A 14,181-nucleotide genomic window follows, 5' to 3' on the forward strand; every position below is an offset into this window, starting at 1 on the left:
TATTGGACATAAATATTTTACTTAATTTACAATAAAGTTTGATCAACTAACATGAGAAATTTAAAAGATTTAATCTCTTTAATAATTTACATGCAACTTTCCAGATGCAGCCCTAGCAAAATGGCTTGACTAATTATGTAATTAACAGTGAGTTTCCATTAGCAACGATAGCCTACAGAAGGTTTAGAGAGGGCAGGGCTATGATGGGCTGGGCAGGGCAAGGCCTGGGCACTGCTGAGGGAATCCACTCAGGGCAAATTGCTCAAAACCTGGACTGCTGACAGCCCTTGACTGGAGATCTTTCCAAAACAGGCCACAAACCAGTCATACTGAGCACTTCATCTGCCAGTCCAGCCTGCAGGAAGCCTCATGAGTAAAACCCCTCAGATACCCCAGCTCTTCCTTTGCCACAGTCAGCCCTGGGCTTACACACAGGTGCGGGGTTATAGAGCCCAATCTCTCCAACCCAGAACAGATCCACCTGGTTCCAAAGAACCAGCCATGAATTCCTGGTCAATTTATACTTTAGATCTTACCCACAAGATCACAGTGGACCAATCCTTTAGAATCTAAACATTTATTAATAAAAGAAAGAAAAGGTTGAGAGTAAGGTTGATAAGGAGAATACATTATGTACATCAATCAGTAAATACTTGATGCAGGATCTTAGTGGAGATGTTACAGACTGCTAGCATAAAAGTCTTTGGCGTACACCGTATGTCATGATGAGGCAGCAATCCTTCCTGTGTCTCTGTCCTTAGCAAGGCTGCATCTGGGATAAGAAGCAAGACTGAAGACAAGATGGAGCCCCCCCCCATGGCATTTGATATTCATTTCTGGTGTCTCCCAAGCTGGAGATAATCATATGGTCAAGTGACCTGTCTGTTTCATATGCCAGCAGCTACTGGGGCATGCCTGCTTTGCAACTTTCCACATGTATTCCTCAGGTGTGTATTGGCCACCTGGAGAGCCATTGTCCTTGGAGCCATACTGACTAGCATAATCACTCATTGGACATTCCTTCCTTATGACAGGCAATCCATACATAGCATCAGCAGAGCCCATAGTCATAACTCCCCATACAAACTCCAAACAAGTACAGGCAGTCCCCGGGTTGCATACAAGATAGGGACTGTAGGTTTGTTCTTAAGTTGAATTTGTATGTAAGTTGGAACTGGTACTTATTGTAGGGGAAACTCTAGCCAAACATTTCTCCAGAGCTCAGTTTTATTCTCTCACACCTCACTTCCCTCAGTCCTTTATTCTCAAGCTGAGGTGTCTACTGAGAAAAGCCACTCCGCGTCTCCCTGGTCAGCTGGGGGCAGGTGCTAGCTTCGCATCTCCCTGGTCTGCTGGGGGGAAGCAGCTAGTGTGAGGTTGCCTCACCCCATTTGTAAGTAGGGATCCAATGTCAGTCGGATCCATGTAACCCGGGGACTGCCTGTACACGAATACCATACATAGAATCAGCAAAATATCAACTTTTGTTTGACACCTCACATGGCCCACTTTGTACCAAATTTGGGGCAAACAGTTCACTGTGATCACACCAGTGATCTGCATGCTCACCTTAAAATCCAATAATGTGACAGGGGCCTCAAGAAAGGGTTGGAGTCTGAGGAAGGATCTGGGATGCAGAAAGAGGCAGGAGTCTGGCCAGGAGTAAGGTGCAGTATGTGGCCAGGAGAGAGGGTACAAGAAAAAAGGAGGCTGTCAGAGCAAGCTGGGGGTGCTGGCTGCTGGGGGAAAGGGAATTGAGGAGATTGGGAGGGGGTGTCTAGGGGATGACAGCAAATATTACCTGGCTTTGGGCCCCCTTACAGCAAAATCTCCAGCCACACAGTCCTGGTCACCCCGGAGGAAGGCTCTGCTCCTGCAGCAGCCACAGAGACCAAGACCGGCCCCGGACACTGGAGGCACCACTGCTGCACCCATTCAGTCCAGGACTGGAGGTGCTGCTGCTGTAGCCATGCAGCCCAGGACCAGCCCCAGAGGCACCCCTGACATGGCCATGTGTCCCTGGAGGCCAGCAGTGCAGTGACAGTAGTGCCTCTACTGTTGGCCTCAGGTTGTGTTTCAAAAACTCAGCCTAGCGCTGCCTAGCGCTGCCTCCTCTCTAGTGGCTACACAGCATGAAGAGGGGGTGGAGCTAAGCTCCTTCTCCCTCAGCACATGCTCATTTGGAGGTGGGGCCTGGTACTGCCTTGTGGACAGAATCAAAGCCTTAGGTAGGCTGGATTGTGCCAACAGAGAAAATTTTGTTCACCACCACTATAGGGTTTCTCACCTGCGTGGGTTCAACTATAAGCAACAAGACTTGAACTCTTTCTATAGCATTTCCCAAAGTCAGAGCAGTTGAAGGATTTCTCTCCTGTAGAAGTTCTCTTATGGATAACAAGGTGTAACCTCTGATAGTAGCATTTCCTACAGTCAGAACAGCTGAATGGTTTCTCACATGTGGGTTTTCGTATGTCTAATAAGGTGTGACCTGTGACTGAAGCTTTTCCCACAGTCAGAGCAGCTGAAGGGTTTCTCTCCTGTGTGGGCTCTCCTATGGATAACAAGGTATGACCTCTGACTGAAGCTTTTCCCACAGTCCGAGCAGCTGAAGGGTTTCTCTCCTGTGTGGACTCTCCTATGTCTAACAAGGTATGACCTGTGACCGAAGCTTTTCCCACAGTCAGAGCAGCTGAAGGGTTTCTCTCCTGTATGGTCTCTCCTATGGATAACAAGGTATGACCTCTGACTGAAGCTTTTCCCACAGTCAGAGCAGCTGAAGGGTGTTTCTCCTGTGTGGGCTCTCCTATGACTAACAAGGTATGACCTCCGACTGAAGCTTTTCCCACAGTCAGAGCAGCTGAAGGGTGTTTCTCCTGTGTGCGCTCTCCTATGGGTCACAAGGTGTGACCTCCGACTGAAGCTTTTCCCACAGTCAGAGCAGCTGAAGGGTTTTTCTCCTGTGTGGGCTCTCCTATGACTAACAAGGTGTGACCTATGACTGAAGCTTTTCCCACAGTCAGAGCAGCTGAAGGGTTTCTCTCCTGTGTGGACTCTCCTATGACTAACAAGGTATGACCTCCGACTGAAGCTTTTCCCACAGTCAGAGCAGCTGAAGGGTTTCTCTCCTGTGTGGGCTCTCCTATGGGTCACAAGGTGTGACCTCCGACTGAAGCTTTTCCCACAGTCAGAGCAGCTGAAGGGTTTCTCTCCGGTATGGTCTCTCCTATGGATAACAAGGTATGACCTCTGACTGAAGCTTTTCCCACAGTTAGAGCAGCTGAAGGGTTTCTCTCCGGTATGGTCTCTCCTATGGGTCACAAGGTATGACCTCCGACTGAAGCTTTTCTCACAGTCAGAGCAGCTGAAGGGTCTCTTTCCTGTTTGGGCTTTTTCATGTTTAATAAGTGTTGCACAGTCACTGCAAGCACAAGGTAAATGTTGATGAGGGATTTTCTTTTGAACAGTTTCTGTGTTTGTTTTCAACCTTCTGCTCCTGTGACTGGATTTACCCTGTCCCACTCCTGGATGGTTTCCCTGCTGCCTTTGTAGGCTATGCTGACTCATACAGGTTTCCTCTTGCTCAGGACTCTGAGAAACATGCCCTTCAGATCTTCCCACTAACACCCCACATGCAGCCATTCGCTCAGGTCCTTCCTCCTGAAGATTCCTCTCACTGTTCTCATTCAGCATCCCATCACCTGCTGGGATAGACAGAGAAACCACACAGGAGTCATTCCCTGTGCTGAGCTGAAAGAAAAATTCTGAATGGTGAACAGAAAATGGGGGAGACACCCAAAGAATGGCTGGAAAGATACAATAATCCTAAACTGAGTTCACCCTGCTCCCCCATAACTCTTTCCCCACCCAGCACTCTCAGATTGGAGTTGAAGACAGGCTGAAGGGCCAGTCAGACTTGATGAAAACACACAATAAACATCTGCTATGAGAACACAGACATTGGTTTGAGTCAGTTTAGCTGATTTCTCACCTGTGTGGGTGTCACTGATGATCTCCCCTTCCTCACAGCCTTGGAGATCCGGGATCTGCAGCTCTTCGCTTTGCTCCACCCAAGAGAGCACATGAGCTTTGAAGCCTGGAAATCCTATTCAGGGAAGCAATTAACCAAGTGCTGATCTTGTTCATTAAGGTCTGTGCCATTCCTGCTTCCAAAGCCAGGATCTGAGTCTCCTACCCAGACAGGCTCCTTCTTAACCTTCCAGAGACTGTTCTCTGGCTGGTTCAAGATTCCAGGACACCCTAATTCCATCCTCCCCCGACTCCACCACCATATTGGGAATAGCCCAGCTGACTCCCATGGGGAACTGAGCGCTCTGCCTCACTCTGCAGGATACAACTCAGTCTCCCTTAGGGCCTGTTCCATACTTGGGCAGGACTGCTCATATGGGGAAAGCTCTGGGACTTTCAGGCCTGACAGACACCCCTAGCCAGGACTCATATTTGAGCTGCCACAGGTAAGGTCACTAGGGCTGGGAGAGAAAGGATCCAGCAGAGCTCTAGAGCCCTATGGGCTCTACCCACAGAGCTCTTGGGCCTTGGGGCTGGACTTGCCCTGCTCTTGGGCTCAGATGCTCTACTTGAGCCAGGAGGAGGCAAGAGAAGTTGTTTGATCAGGAAAATGAATCCTTGGCTGACCACTTCAGGCCCTGCCTATGCTCCATATTCCTGATCCTGACTGACTGTGCCTGGGTGCTCACAACAGCTGTCATTCCTGCAGACAGCCAGGGCAGTGCCGGGCTATTCTTGTGGCCAGCCAAGGTGGAGACAAGCTGGGCTGCTTCTCTGCTGCTCCTAGATGCTCCTGCAGCTCAGCTCCCCTTCTACAGCCTTGGTTCGACTCTGCCAGCAGCAGCAGCCCTCCTTTTGTGGCCAGTCAGGCCTGCCATTTGGTGCCCCTCTGGCTTGCACAGAATCTACCAGAGGCAGGGAAGGACTGAGTTGACACCTTCCTTCCTGGGGCTCAGAACAATAGCACAAGGGGACCCTGCAGACACTAAGAGCAGCTGCACCCAGCCCCACAACTCTGGTACCTGCCGTTCCTGCATAGGCCCTTCCACTAACACCTCCGGCCAAGCCATGACATGGATAAGATGGTGGGAACAATAATGAAACCTTGGCTAAGGGAAGAGCAGCACCCCTATTATGTCACTGAACCTCCTCTCACACAGGAGCCAGGATTACTGGGGCCAATACTGCTGATATTGGGGGTTCAGGCAATGAGGGACCCTGAACCAAACCCAACCCAGCTGCTCCAGAGCCCACCTAGCTTCTGTTACACAAGGGGACAGGAATCCTCACCCAGCCAGCTCACAGCCTCGTAATTCTCCTGCATCACATCCCTGAAGAGGGCTCTTTGGCCCGGGTCCAGCAAAGCCCACTCCTCCTCAGAGAAATACACAGCCACCTCCTCGAAGCTCACCAGCTCCGCCACGGATATTTCCTGTCCCTGGCTCTGCAGGCCGGGGGCTGAGCTGGAGTCAGACATGGGTGTTCTGCAGCCTGGCGGGGAGAAGGGGAATCAGAGATATTTCAGAAGGGGCTTTAATCCTTTCCACACCATAATTCTGTCCAGACTCTGTCCCTGGTGAAAAACATGCTGGACTCTGCAGTTTTGGGTAAACATTGAGTCTAGCTATTCCATAAACACCACACAGAAGTTAGATCTGAAAACTGTATTTATTTCTCTCAATACCTGGCTGGAGTTACATTACTTTGCTTGCAACAATGGGATTCAGTTCTCAGCACCCAGTGTTTCTGCTAACAAGCCACATATTCATCTGCCTGAACATGGACATAGGTTTAATTTAATTTGGGCTGCTGTATTTATAATCCTTAGTCTTCATAGATTGATTTGCAGCCCAAACTTGGTATCTCTTATCTGACAGAGACTTTATAAATCCTCTCCATAACAGAGAGGAAGGGAAGTTCATATGAGCATTCAAATGCATATTATTGAACATGTGCCGAGAGTGTTTGCAGGATGAGGCCTTAAAATTCATGGATTCCTGGCATCAGAAGATATCTTGAGCCATGCAGTCTGTCCCCTCTGCGGCACAAGCCATTACACTTAGCCCAGCTACCCAGGCACAAAGCTGTTTCCCCACAGCACGTTTTCTAGAAAGTCGCCTACTGTTGATTGGAAGACATAAAGCGATGGAGAATTTTGCTCATTTGTTTCAGCATCTAATCCTCTTACCCATCAAATAGTTGTGCCTTCTCTCTAGCCTGAAATTCTCCGGCTGCAGCTTTCAGTTACTGGCTCTCATTGAACTATATCCACTAGACCAGGTGTGGGCAATTCATTTTGATTGGGGGAGGGGCAGGGGGAAGGCACACCAAGATTTTGGAAAGTGGTTGAGAGCTGCACTCTTCCAAGACATTAAGCAGGAAATAGAGAGTATGAGATGGACATTGCGAGAAGAAGGGAGCTTTGCGTAAGGGGTTGGGATGCAGGAGGGAAAGAGGGATCTGGGAAGGAGTTTGGGTGAAGGAGGCAGGTGTGATTTACGGCACTGGATTAGCAACTACTCATGAGATATTTAAAGTAAAGTTAATTTAGAGAAGCGGCTAAGTGGACAAATAAAGAGACGAGGGTTACTTGGAGGCAGGAAAAGAACCAAGAGTTTGGGTATGTGGAGTGGGAGCCAGGAGGGGGCAGAGAATTAGACGGGGAAAGGAGAAGTTGGGGTGCCAGAGGCAGGCTTTGGCCAGGAGACTTACCTGAGTGACTCCTGACCAGCAGCCAAGCACCTCTCTGAGGCAGGCAGGGAGCCTGCTCAACCCTCACACCGGCTGTGGGGCCATGTGGGTGAGTGAATAACTGAGCCACAGGGGAACGAGCACAGTGCTTCCTTTCTGGCCAGAAACCAGCCAATGAGATTGTCCTGGGGGTGGAAGCAGGGCCTGTAGCCTTCCCACTTCACCTCTGGTGAAGTGGCTTGCATGTGGGAAATGGCAAGCTTGGAACTAGCCCATGGCTCGCCAAGCATCAGTGGGCTGCATCCTATGACCTGGCGAGCTAGATAGGCTGTATTTTGCCCAGGCCTGCACTAGACTGAAGAGCCCTTGCGTATCCAGCAGTTTCTCGCCATAAGCAAACTGATACCAAGGAAGCCAGTCAGCTCTCAGCCTTTCAGCCTATTTATTGTTTGAAACCAACCCCAGATTGAAACTGACTGAGCAGTGAAATCTGAGCCTGATGGTGCCGTCCGTTTTGTGCTTTAACTTCACCCCTTTAGCACCACACCTTGTAGATCAGTGTTTCTCAAAGTGTCTGCAGGTCCCCATGCAGTGCCCCTGGGGCTCCTCACTGATCAGTGTATGAGATTTAGGGCTGTGTGCACCATGGTCACTGGGTTTGGTTGGTAACTTTAATAACAATCACATGAAGATGTTTTCAGAGGAATTTCTCATCATTTAAAGAATCTCCACCAGCACACTCACCTTGTCTGAAAGATCCCAGAGATTTTAATCTTCCTCTCTCCAGTGCAGAGGGCAGAGTGTCTGGTGGGGGAAGGAATAAGAGAGTGAGATTCCAGGTTCTCTTATTTATAACAATGTTCCCACTTTGAACTCTGCATTTCAATTGTATCAGAGACCAGATACACACACACTCAGGTTTTTAGTATGAAAGTCTGAAACTTTCATTTCCTCTCTCACTCGGGCACCTCCCAGCAAAGGAGCCAATATCCCTGCAGCCTCACACCTGTCCCAGGAGAGACAAGCTGTAAATGAGATTTACTCTTCCCTCCTCACCCCCTCCCACTTGGTTTCTCATTCACTTACTGCCTCTTATCATAAACTGGAGCTGTGGTGACAGAACATGTGGCCATCACAGTAACTTTAGCCATTTTGATCTCAGAATGGGAGGTTCAGAGTTTGCAAACCCCTGGCTCTCTCTGCAAGCAGTTGGGTCTGTTTGCTCAGTGTCTCTAAAGAGAGCAGTGTGATGGGGCCGTCATTCTCCATGTGGGAACTGAGGCAGGGGAAGGTTGGCTTCAGAGGCCAGATTCAATAGTCTCAGATACTTGAACCACTTTCCCCTCATCCCTCCCTTCCAGGTACCTTTGAACTGCCTCAGAGTCTCTGACAATGCAATCGTTTTCTGGGAGAAACCTCGGACTTGTTCTTCCAGTTCAGGGGAAATCTCTGGCAGCTGGAATTGCCCCGTCTCACACCTGGACAGAAACAATTCCATGTGATTGTATTTAGTTTACTGTTGATAAGTTCTGGCTAGTAAGTCTCAGCTCTAACAGGCCTGGAGTTAGAATTCCTCCAATTCTCCCAGCCTGAGAGCAGGGACAACACATCCCATGGCCATGCAACCTTCCCCTCAAAGGTCCCACTGCTGTTCTTCACTTCTGGTCTGGGGAGACTGGCTGGGGGACTAAAGGGGAATTGAGCCTCTGTAGCCAACTTACTCCTTGGCCCAGGCACCGAGGGACAGAAGGTTCCCAGGTGAAGGGCTGAAAGAATCTGTCCACTAGGGACTAGACTGAGACACCAGCTCCCCCCTCCCCAGCTCCTTCCACACAGGTCTCCAAACAGCCCTCAGGTGGGACAGACTCTTGGTCCCTGCTGCTCTGGGCTGAATGTGCCCAGCAGTGACAGGCCCATGTTCCACCCCAGTCCTGAACAGCCAGTCCCCAGGGAGGTGACAGCTCTAGGAAACACCTGAGGTCAGACTGTGCCCTGAATGGGGAATTCCAAAGTCTAAAGTGCGAGGATGAGACCCTCAGAATTAAACGAGTCAGAGAGCCCTGGGGAGATGTGGTGCTAACATCAGTTCCAAGCCCTTTCCCTGCGCTGTGAGGGAAGTGAGAACCACGTACCTACTCAGGATGCTTCTGACGTCCTAGAAAAAAGAAAGAGAAAAGAATCTCAGCCCCATTGGACACACACAGGGGACCTCACAGAAGGGATTTTGCAAACATGGGAAGAGGCCCTGCCCTGGTCCCAGGAACATGGATCCACTGAGTGAATGGGACTTTGCCATCTTTAATAGATCTGTGCCTGCAACTCTACAAAGCACAAGAGTCACTCACATGGCAGCAATGCTCAAGGTATTATACTGAGATCTGACGGCTGGACCCCAGCACCTGTGATTCAGGAGCCTCCCTTCCCTGTGTGGGGAGCTGGGACGTTTCTCCCTCAGTCTAACCTGCAGGAATTCACTTGCTGGCTTCTGACACGTCCTCTCCAGCTCACCGATCCGCTCGCTGAGGCGGGAAATCTGCATGGAGAGGTTCCTGATAGTGTCAGTCTGGAACCTCCCAATCTCCTCATCTAACTTCTCCAGCTGGGCCAGCAGGAGTCGCTCTTGTTCCTCCAGGAACTGCTGCAGCTGCTGAAACTCAGCCACAATCATCTGCCTCTTGGCTTGGGTCCATTTCTGTGTGAAAACAGGGAAAGGGCTGGTGAGGAGCATGGACAGAGCCCAGGGCTCTTTCATGGGGAACAGCGCGCAGCAGCAAGAATTTCTTGGAAAAACCTAAAATGTGTGACATTTGACTCTACTTTGTGGTTACTCGGCAGAGGCGTCTCTCCCAGCGTCTCCTTTGACCCATGTCCCTCAGTCATGGGCAACATCTTCTGTCATTCATGGCCTCTGGGAATTCAGACCCAGAGCAGCAGGAGGCAGGACTCAGCACCAGCCTGACAGAGATACCCAGGGAGGAAAAAGAAGCAAACATGTTAATGCACCAAGTGAGCAGACAGCCCTTCAGGGGACATTCAGCTCACTTGGGAAAGCCACAAAGGCTGGACATGAACTCATGCTGACATGGATGTTCAGGGCCTGTCTACACATGGATCTCAGCCAGCAATCCATAATCCTGGAGAAACACAAACAAGCCCAACCTCACCAAGGCCACGCAGGAGTCTGCCTCTGAACACAGCTCTCCCTCTGCCAGTCCCTGCTGGTCCATAGCCACAAGCACTTACCAGATACTCCTGGCTTTTCCCTTCTGCTGTTGTTTTCCTTCTCAGCAGCTTTTCTCTCTTTTCCCTCAGAGCCTTCAAATGGGCCTCCAATTTTTCCTGAAGAAACAGATATATGCATGAGGGCAAACCCCATCGGATGTTGGGAGCCCATTTATCTGCCTTTGAGTCCCAATTTTGTGGAACTCTGCCCTTGTCCAGCAGGGACTCAGCCCTGGACGTGGGTTTGTCCATAGAAAAAGAGACAGGAGAAGACTGAGGGTATGTCTACACAGCAAAGTTAATTTGGAATCACAGCCTGGAAGGAGCCTGCCGTGCGACCTGGCACCCAGAGCCATCTCAGCAAGCTTGTCGCCAGTGTCGTCCGAGGCCAGGGAGGCTCGACATGTGAGTGCCATCACTGTCCCCTTCTGTGTGTGTGTGTGGGGGGAAACCTAGGGACTGCGCATGTGGTCCTTGCTGACCACAGATCATGCAGCAACCTGTGCATGTGCCACACAGGGGCCCTGGCCTGTTACCCACACGCATGTATGTATGAAGGCACATGACATGCTCCTGACCCCGGGGAGAGACACTGCACAATGCCCTCTCTCCAGAAGCTCCCTCTATGCAGAAGCAGGGCACATCTCCCCTCCTCCCCCCACACAATATACAGCACAGGGGCATGGGTGCAGTCCTGGGCCAGCTCACACTCCCAGGGATAGCAGGACATGATGGTGCGGAGACCTGCCGTCTTCAGCTTGCAGAGCAGGGCAGGGTTTCACCCACCGTGTCCCCAGGGATAACTGAGCAGGTCTCTTGTTTCTCCACAGCTGCACCAGCTGCGAGTGCAGGGCGCAGCACCCCGCCCAAGACAGCCTCCCGCACCCAGGCCAGCAGAATGACCCGGCACCTGTAGGAGTATCACTGGCAGCACCTGGCACTATATGTCAGGCAGGTCTGCTGCCAGGAGCGCTGGGTGGAGGAAGACCTGCAGCAGGAGGGCTTGCAGGAGCTGCTGGAGCAGGGCCGTGCCATCCACGACAACCTGTAGACTCTGGTGCAGAGACTGGTGCCGGCTGCCGCTCCAGCCCCTGTGGCTGCCCCAGCTATCACTCCTCCTCTGACTCCTGCTCCCCCTCCCCGCTTCTTCTTCCTCCCCCGCCACCTGTTCCCCCTCCCGCCCCCTCGGGGACGCCAAGGCCCCCCCACACGCAGTGCTGGGAGACAGGAGGGCCGGGAAGACCCCCCAACCCTGAGGTTCTCCTCCCCCTTCTTCCCCTTGCCTTCCCCTTCCAGATCCTTCCTCCCAGGTGTCCCTCTCCCTCCTCCCCTCTCCAGCCTCCTTTCCCAACTCTCACCAGGGTTTCATCCCCCCCAGTTTTGTTAAATAAAGAGTTTTTGTTCATGAAAATACAGGTATTTTATTGGACATCAGGAAGGGGGGTTAAGGAGGGGTAAGCGGAAGGACATGAGGGAGGAATGAGGCACAAGCCCCCAGTGAGGCAGACCAGGGAGGCTGAGTGCTCCTCAGGGTGGACGCTCTCCTGCAGGGCCTCCTGGATACTGACAGCCCTCCAATGGATGTCCTGGATGGCAGCCTGCAGCAGGTGCAGCCAGGCTGACAGCAACGCATCCACAAGACGCACCCGAGTGCCCAGGGGCTGCTCTGGCTCCATGTTGCAGAGTGCCAGGGTGTCTTGAGTGAGAGCAACCAGAGCACTCCGAGACACAAATGCTTTGCTGTCCCGCAGCAAGGCAGGAAATCAAGCAGGGACACTGGAGCATTGGCTGCCTGGGGAGAGGGGGAAGGGGGGGAGGGAAGGGGGGTTATGTTTGTGTCCCCTTAAGCACAAGCCTCAGCCTCAGGCAACAGCCACACAAAGATACCCCTGACCTGGTTCCAGCCGGCCTTAAATCCGATTCTGTGTTCACTCAGCGTGGATGCAGTAGTTCAAATTAGCAAAACGCTAATTCAAACTGCATTTTGTGTGTACACGCGTTAATTCGAGTTAGTTAATGTGGTGTAGACATACTCTGAGGATGCAGGAGGACACCTGCAAAGGTTGAGAACAGATCGGTGGTGGCACCTTCCTAAAGAACAATGCAGGTGGGGATTAGGGAGGTAAAAATGTTTAACAATACTAATCACCACCTTGTCATCTCCAGCCTGATTCTGGCCTGCATATTTCTACCTGCCTCTGAAAATTTCCACTACATGCATCTGACGAAGTGGGTCTTTGCCCATGAAAGCTTATGCTCCTACACTTCAGTTAGTCAATAAGGACTCCGTGCCGCTTTTGCAGATTCAGACTAACATGGCTACCCCCCGATACTGAATAATAATCATGTAACCGATTACAATTTTATCAATGACAGTATTTTTTACCCTGCTGACAGGCAGGGCTGGTAGTGTAAATAGGCTCTCCTGGTATCGGGGATCTCTCACAAGGTCTGCTGGGGACAGCCACAATAACTGCTGGCCAATAGGAACTCCCAGCAGCTGCAGACTGACAGTAGCTGCCAGAGGCAAGCGGGCACTGCTGGGACAGTGGGAAGTTTAACCAGTAACTGGCACCAATAACCATTAGCTCATCAGTTAACCAGTTTGAACTCTTGCTACAATCCAGTTGAATCCCAGTTCTGCCTGGCATAGACCTGTGCTTCCTGAAACCCTGCTATGGGTGGAGTGAAGGCACTGGGGGCCCCACACAGCATCCAGTCCAGCAACCTCATCTAGTGCCAGCTGCCGAATCAGAGTTTAACCCCTCATGGAGGAGCCCAGGAGTTCAGCATCTTAGTGGGAAACCTCCTCTCCCTGCTGGGCCTGGGGCTTTATCAAGCATCTTTCCTTCATAAGGGGCACACTTCATCACTGTTCAGTGATGCTGAGGGGCAGGGAGCTAGGTCCCTACCAGTTAGGGCAGGGATTTTCCCTTGCTGGGTGTTGTGCAGGGCCCAGATGCCACTGCGGGTCTATAAGGCAAATGCCAGATTATTAGTCCTGTTCCTCCAATCAGTAACAGCGTGTAACCTCCTCTTCTCCAGTCCCAAGGCAGCTCACTGACCGAGTGGCCTGTTGCTTCTGTGATCTAAACCTCTCTGATTGTTAACTTCCCTTGTGCAAACACCCCTTCTGCCACCAGTGAGGGCTGGGTTTCAGGATTCAGAGCCTCAGAGAAACATTTCCCACATCAGGTATCTGTAAAGACTTGATGTAAGTTGCCACAAAGCCAGAACATTTACTTTTTACAGCATCACTTGTACCATGAAGGCGTTACAGAGCTGTGCCACACCTGGGCCCGGTAACCGTCAGTGAAATGAGCCTGTAATTAAAACCCAATGTTATTTCCCATCACACTGGACAGTAACTCTGTACCTTGTACTCCTGGGCAGCTTCCTGTACAGGCGCCATCCTTAGATCCCAGGATCTGTCACACACCACACAGATGGGAGTTTGATCCTCTTCACAGAACAGCATCAGAGCCTCCTGGTGCTCCCCACACACCCCGTCCCATCTTGCTCTCTGTGCTGCCTGGAAACTCAGCGGCTTGGCTAGTTCCACCACGTTTGCCAGCTGCAGGTTGGGCCGGAGGGGTCCCTGCTGCTCAGTGTCTCTGCCCTGAGGGCTGAGGGGGGCCTGGCAGGAATTGTGCCCACACTCCAGAGTGACAGGGGCTGTGAAATCCTCCAGGCAGACGGGACGCGGCGCTTCCTCCCGGACACTTTCCAGGGAGCGCTCTGCAGCCATGGCTGCCTCTGGGCTGGGCAGCCACTTCCCTGAGCTCAGCAGTGGGGAGGGCAGGCCGGGGGGGGGGGGGGGGGGATCTGAGGCACCAGCACTGAGGATACAAAAAATCAAAATTAACCAAAAAAGCCCCAAAAGCTTCACTCACCCCCCCCCCCCCGGGGCCTCTCAGCCCCCTGCCCAGCCAGACCCGCCTCCGCGCTCCTCATGCCAGGGCCCCCCCTCTCCGCAGCCCCCCCCCCAACCCGCCCGGCGGGAGCATCAGGAGGCGGCAGAGCCCGGGGGGGGGGGGGGGGGGGGGGACACGCGCTGGGTGTTTGTGACGCGACCGCAGAGCCGCCCCCCCAGCGCCGGACCCACCCGCAGCGCAGGACGAGGAGTCGCAGCCCCTCGCGCTGCGCTGCGGCCAGCCCCTCAGCGAGTAACGGCACCAACGGCCCCTCCCAACGGCTCCCGCCTCAGGGCGCGCGGCGCGGGGCCTGAGCAGGGCCGAGAAC

General features: G+C 52.2%; 1 protein-coding gene across 4 annotated transcripts; it reads right to left on the reverse strand.

Moving 5' to 3' along the window:
• Nucleotides 1-13,756, reverse strand: LOC142821596 (uncharacterized). 4 transcript variants are annotated; one of them, XM_075913056.1, is made up of 9 exons: nt 13,316-13,756; nt 9,961-10,056; nt 9,179-9,409; nt 8,850-8,872; nt 8,083-8,195; nt 7,462-7,521; nt 5,317-5,517; nt 3,989-4,102; nt 1-3,698 (listed from the first exon to the last, which is right to left on the reverse strand). In XM_075913056.1, the coding sequence occupies exons 1-9, from the start codon at nt 13,685-13,687 to the stop codon at nt 2,452-2,454; spliced, it is 2,457 nt and encodes an 818-aa protein (XP_075769171.1). In that variant the 5' UTR covers nt 13,688-13,756; the 3' UTR covers nt 1-2,451. The 4 variants fall into 4 exon arrangements, with proteins under 4 accessions (XP_075769171.1, XP_075769170.1, XP_075769173.1 ...); XM_075913055.1 differs by having other exon boundaries at nt 1-3,701; XM_075913058.1 differs by having other exon boundaries at nt 1-3,701; nt 9,535-10,056; nt 13,316-13,364.
• Nucleotides 13,757-14,181: the final 425 nt, after the last annotated feature.

Source organism: Pelodiscus sinensis, chromosome 31, assembly GCF_049634645.1.
Source record: "Pelodiscus sinensis isolate JC-2024 chromosome 31, ASM4963464v1, whole genome shotgun sequence".
Lineage (NCBI taxonomy): Eukaryota > Metazoa > Chordata > Testudines > Trionychidae > Pelodiscus > Pelodiscus sinensis.

What these genes read in the sequence shown, in the direction of transcription:
- LOC142821596 (XM_075913055.1), bottom strand. Translation starts at nt 13,687, where the DNA reads ATGGCTGCAGAGCGCTCCCTGGAAAGTGTCCGGGAGGAAGCGCCGCGT. An exon ending in GGAAAAGCCAGGAGTATCTG is followed by an intron (nt 9,410 to 9,960) that starts GTAAGTGCTTGT and finishes GTTTTCACACAG; the next exon opens with AAATGGACCCAAGCCAAGAG. An exon ending in CAGCAAGTGAATTCCTGCAG is followed by an intron (nt 8,873 to 9,178) that starts GTTAGACTGAGG and finishes TCTTTTTTCTAG; the next exon opens with GACGTCAGAAGCATCCTGAG.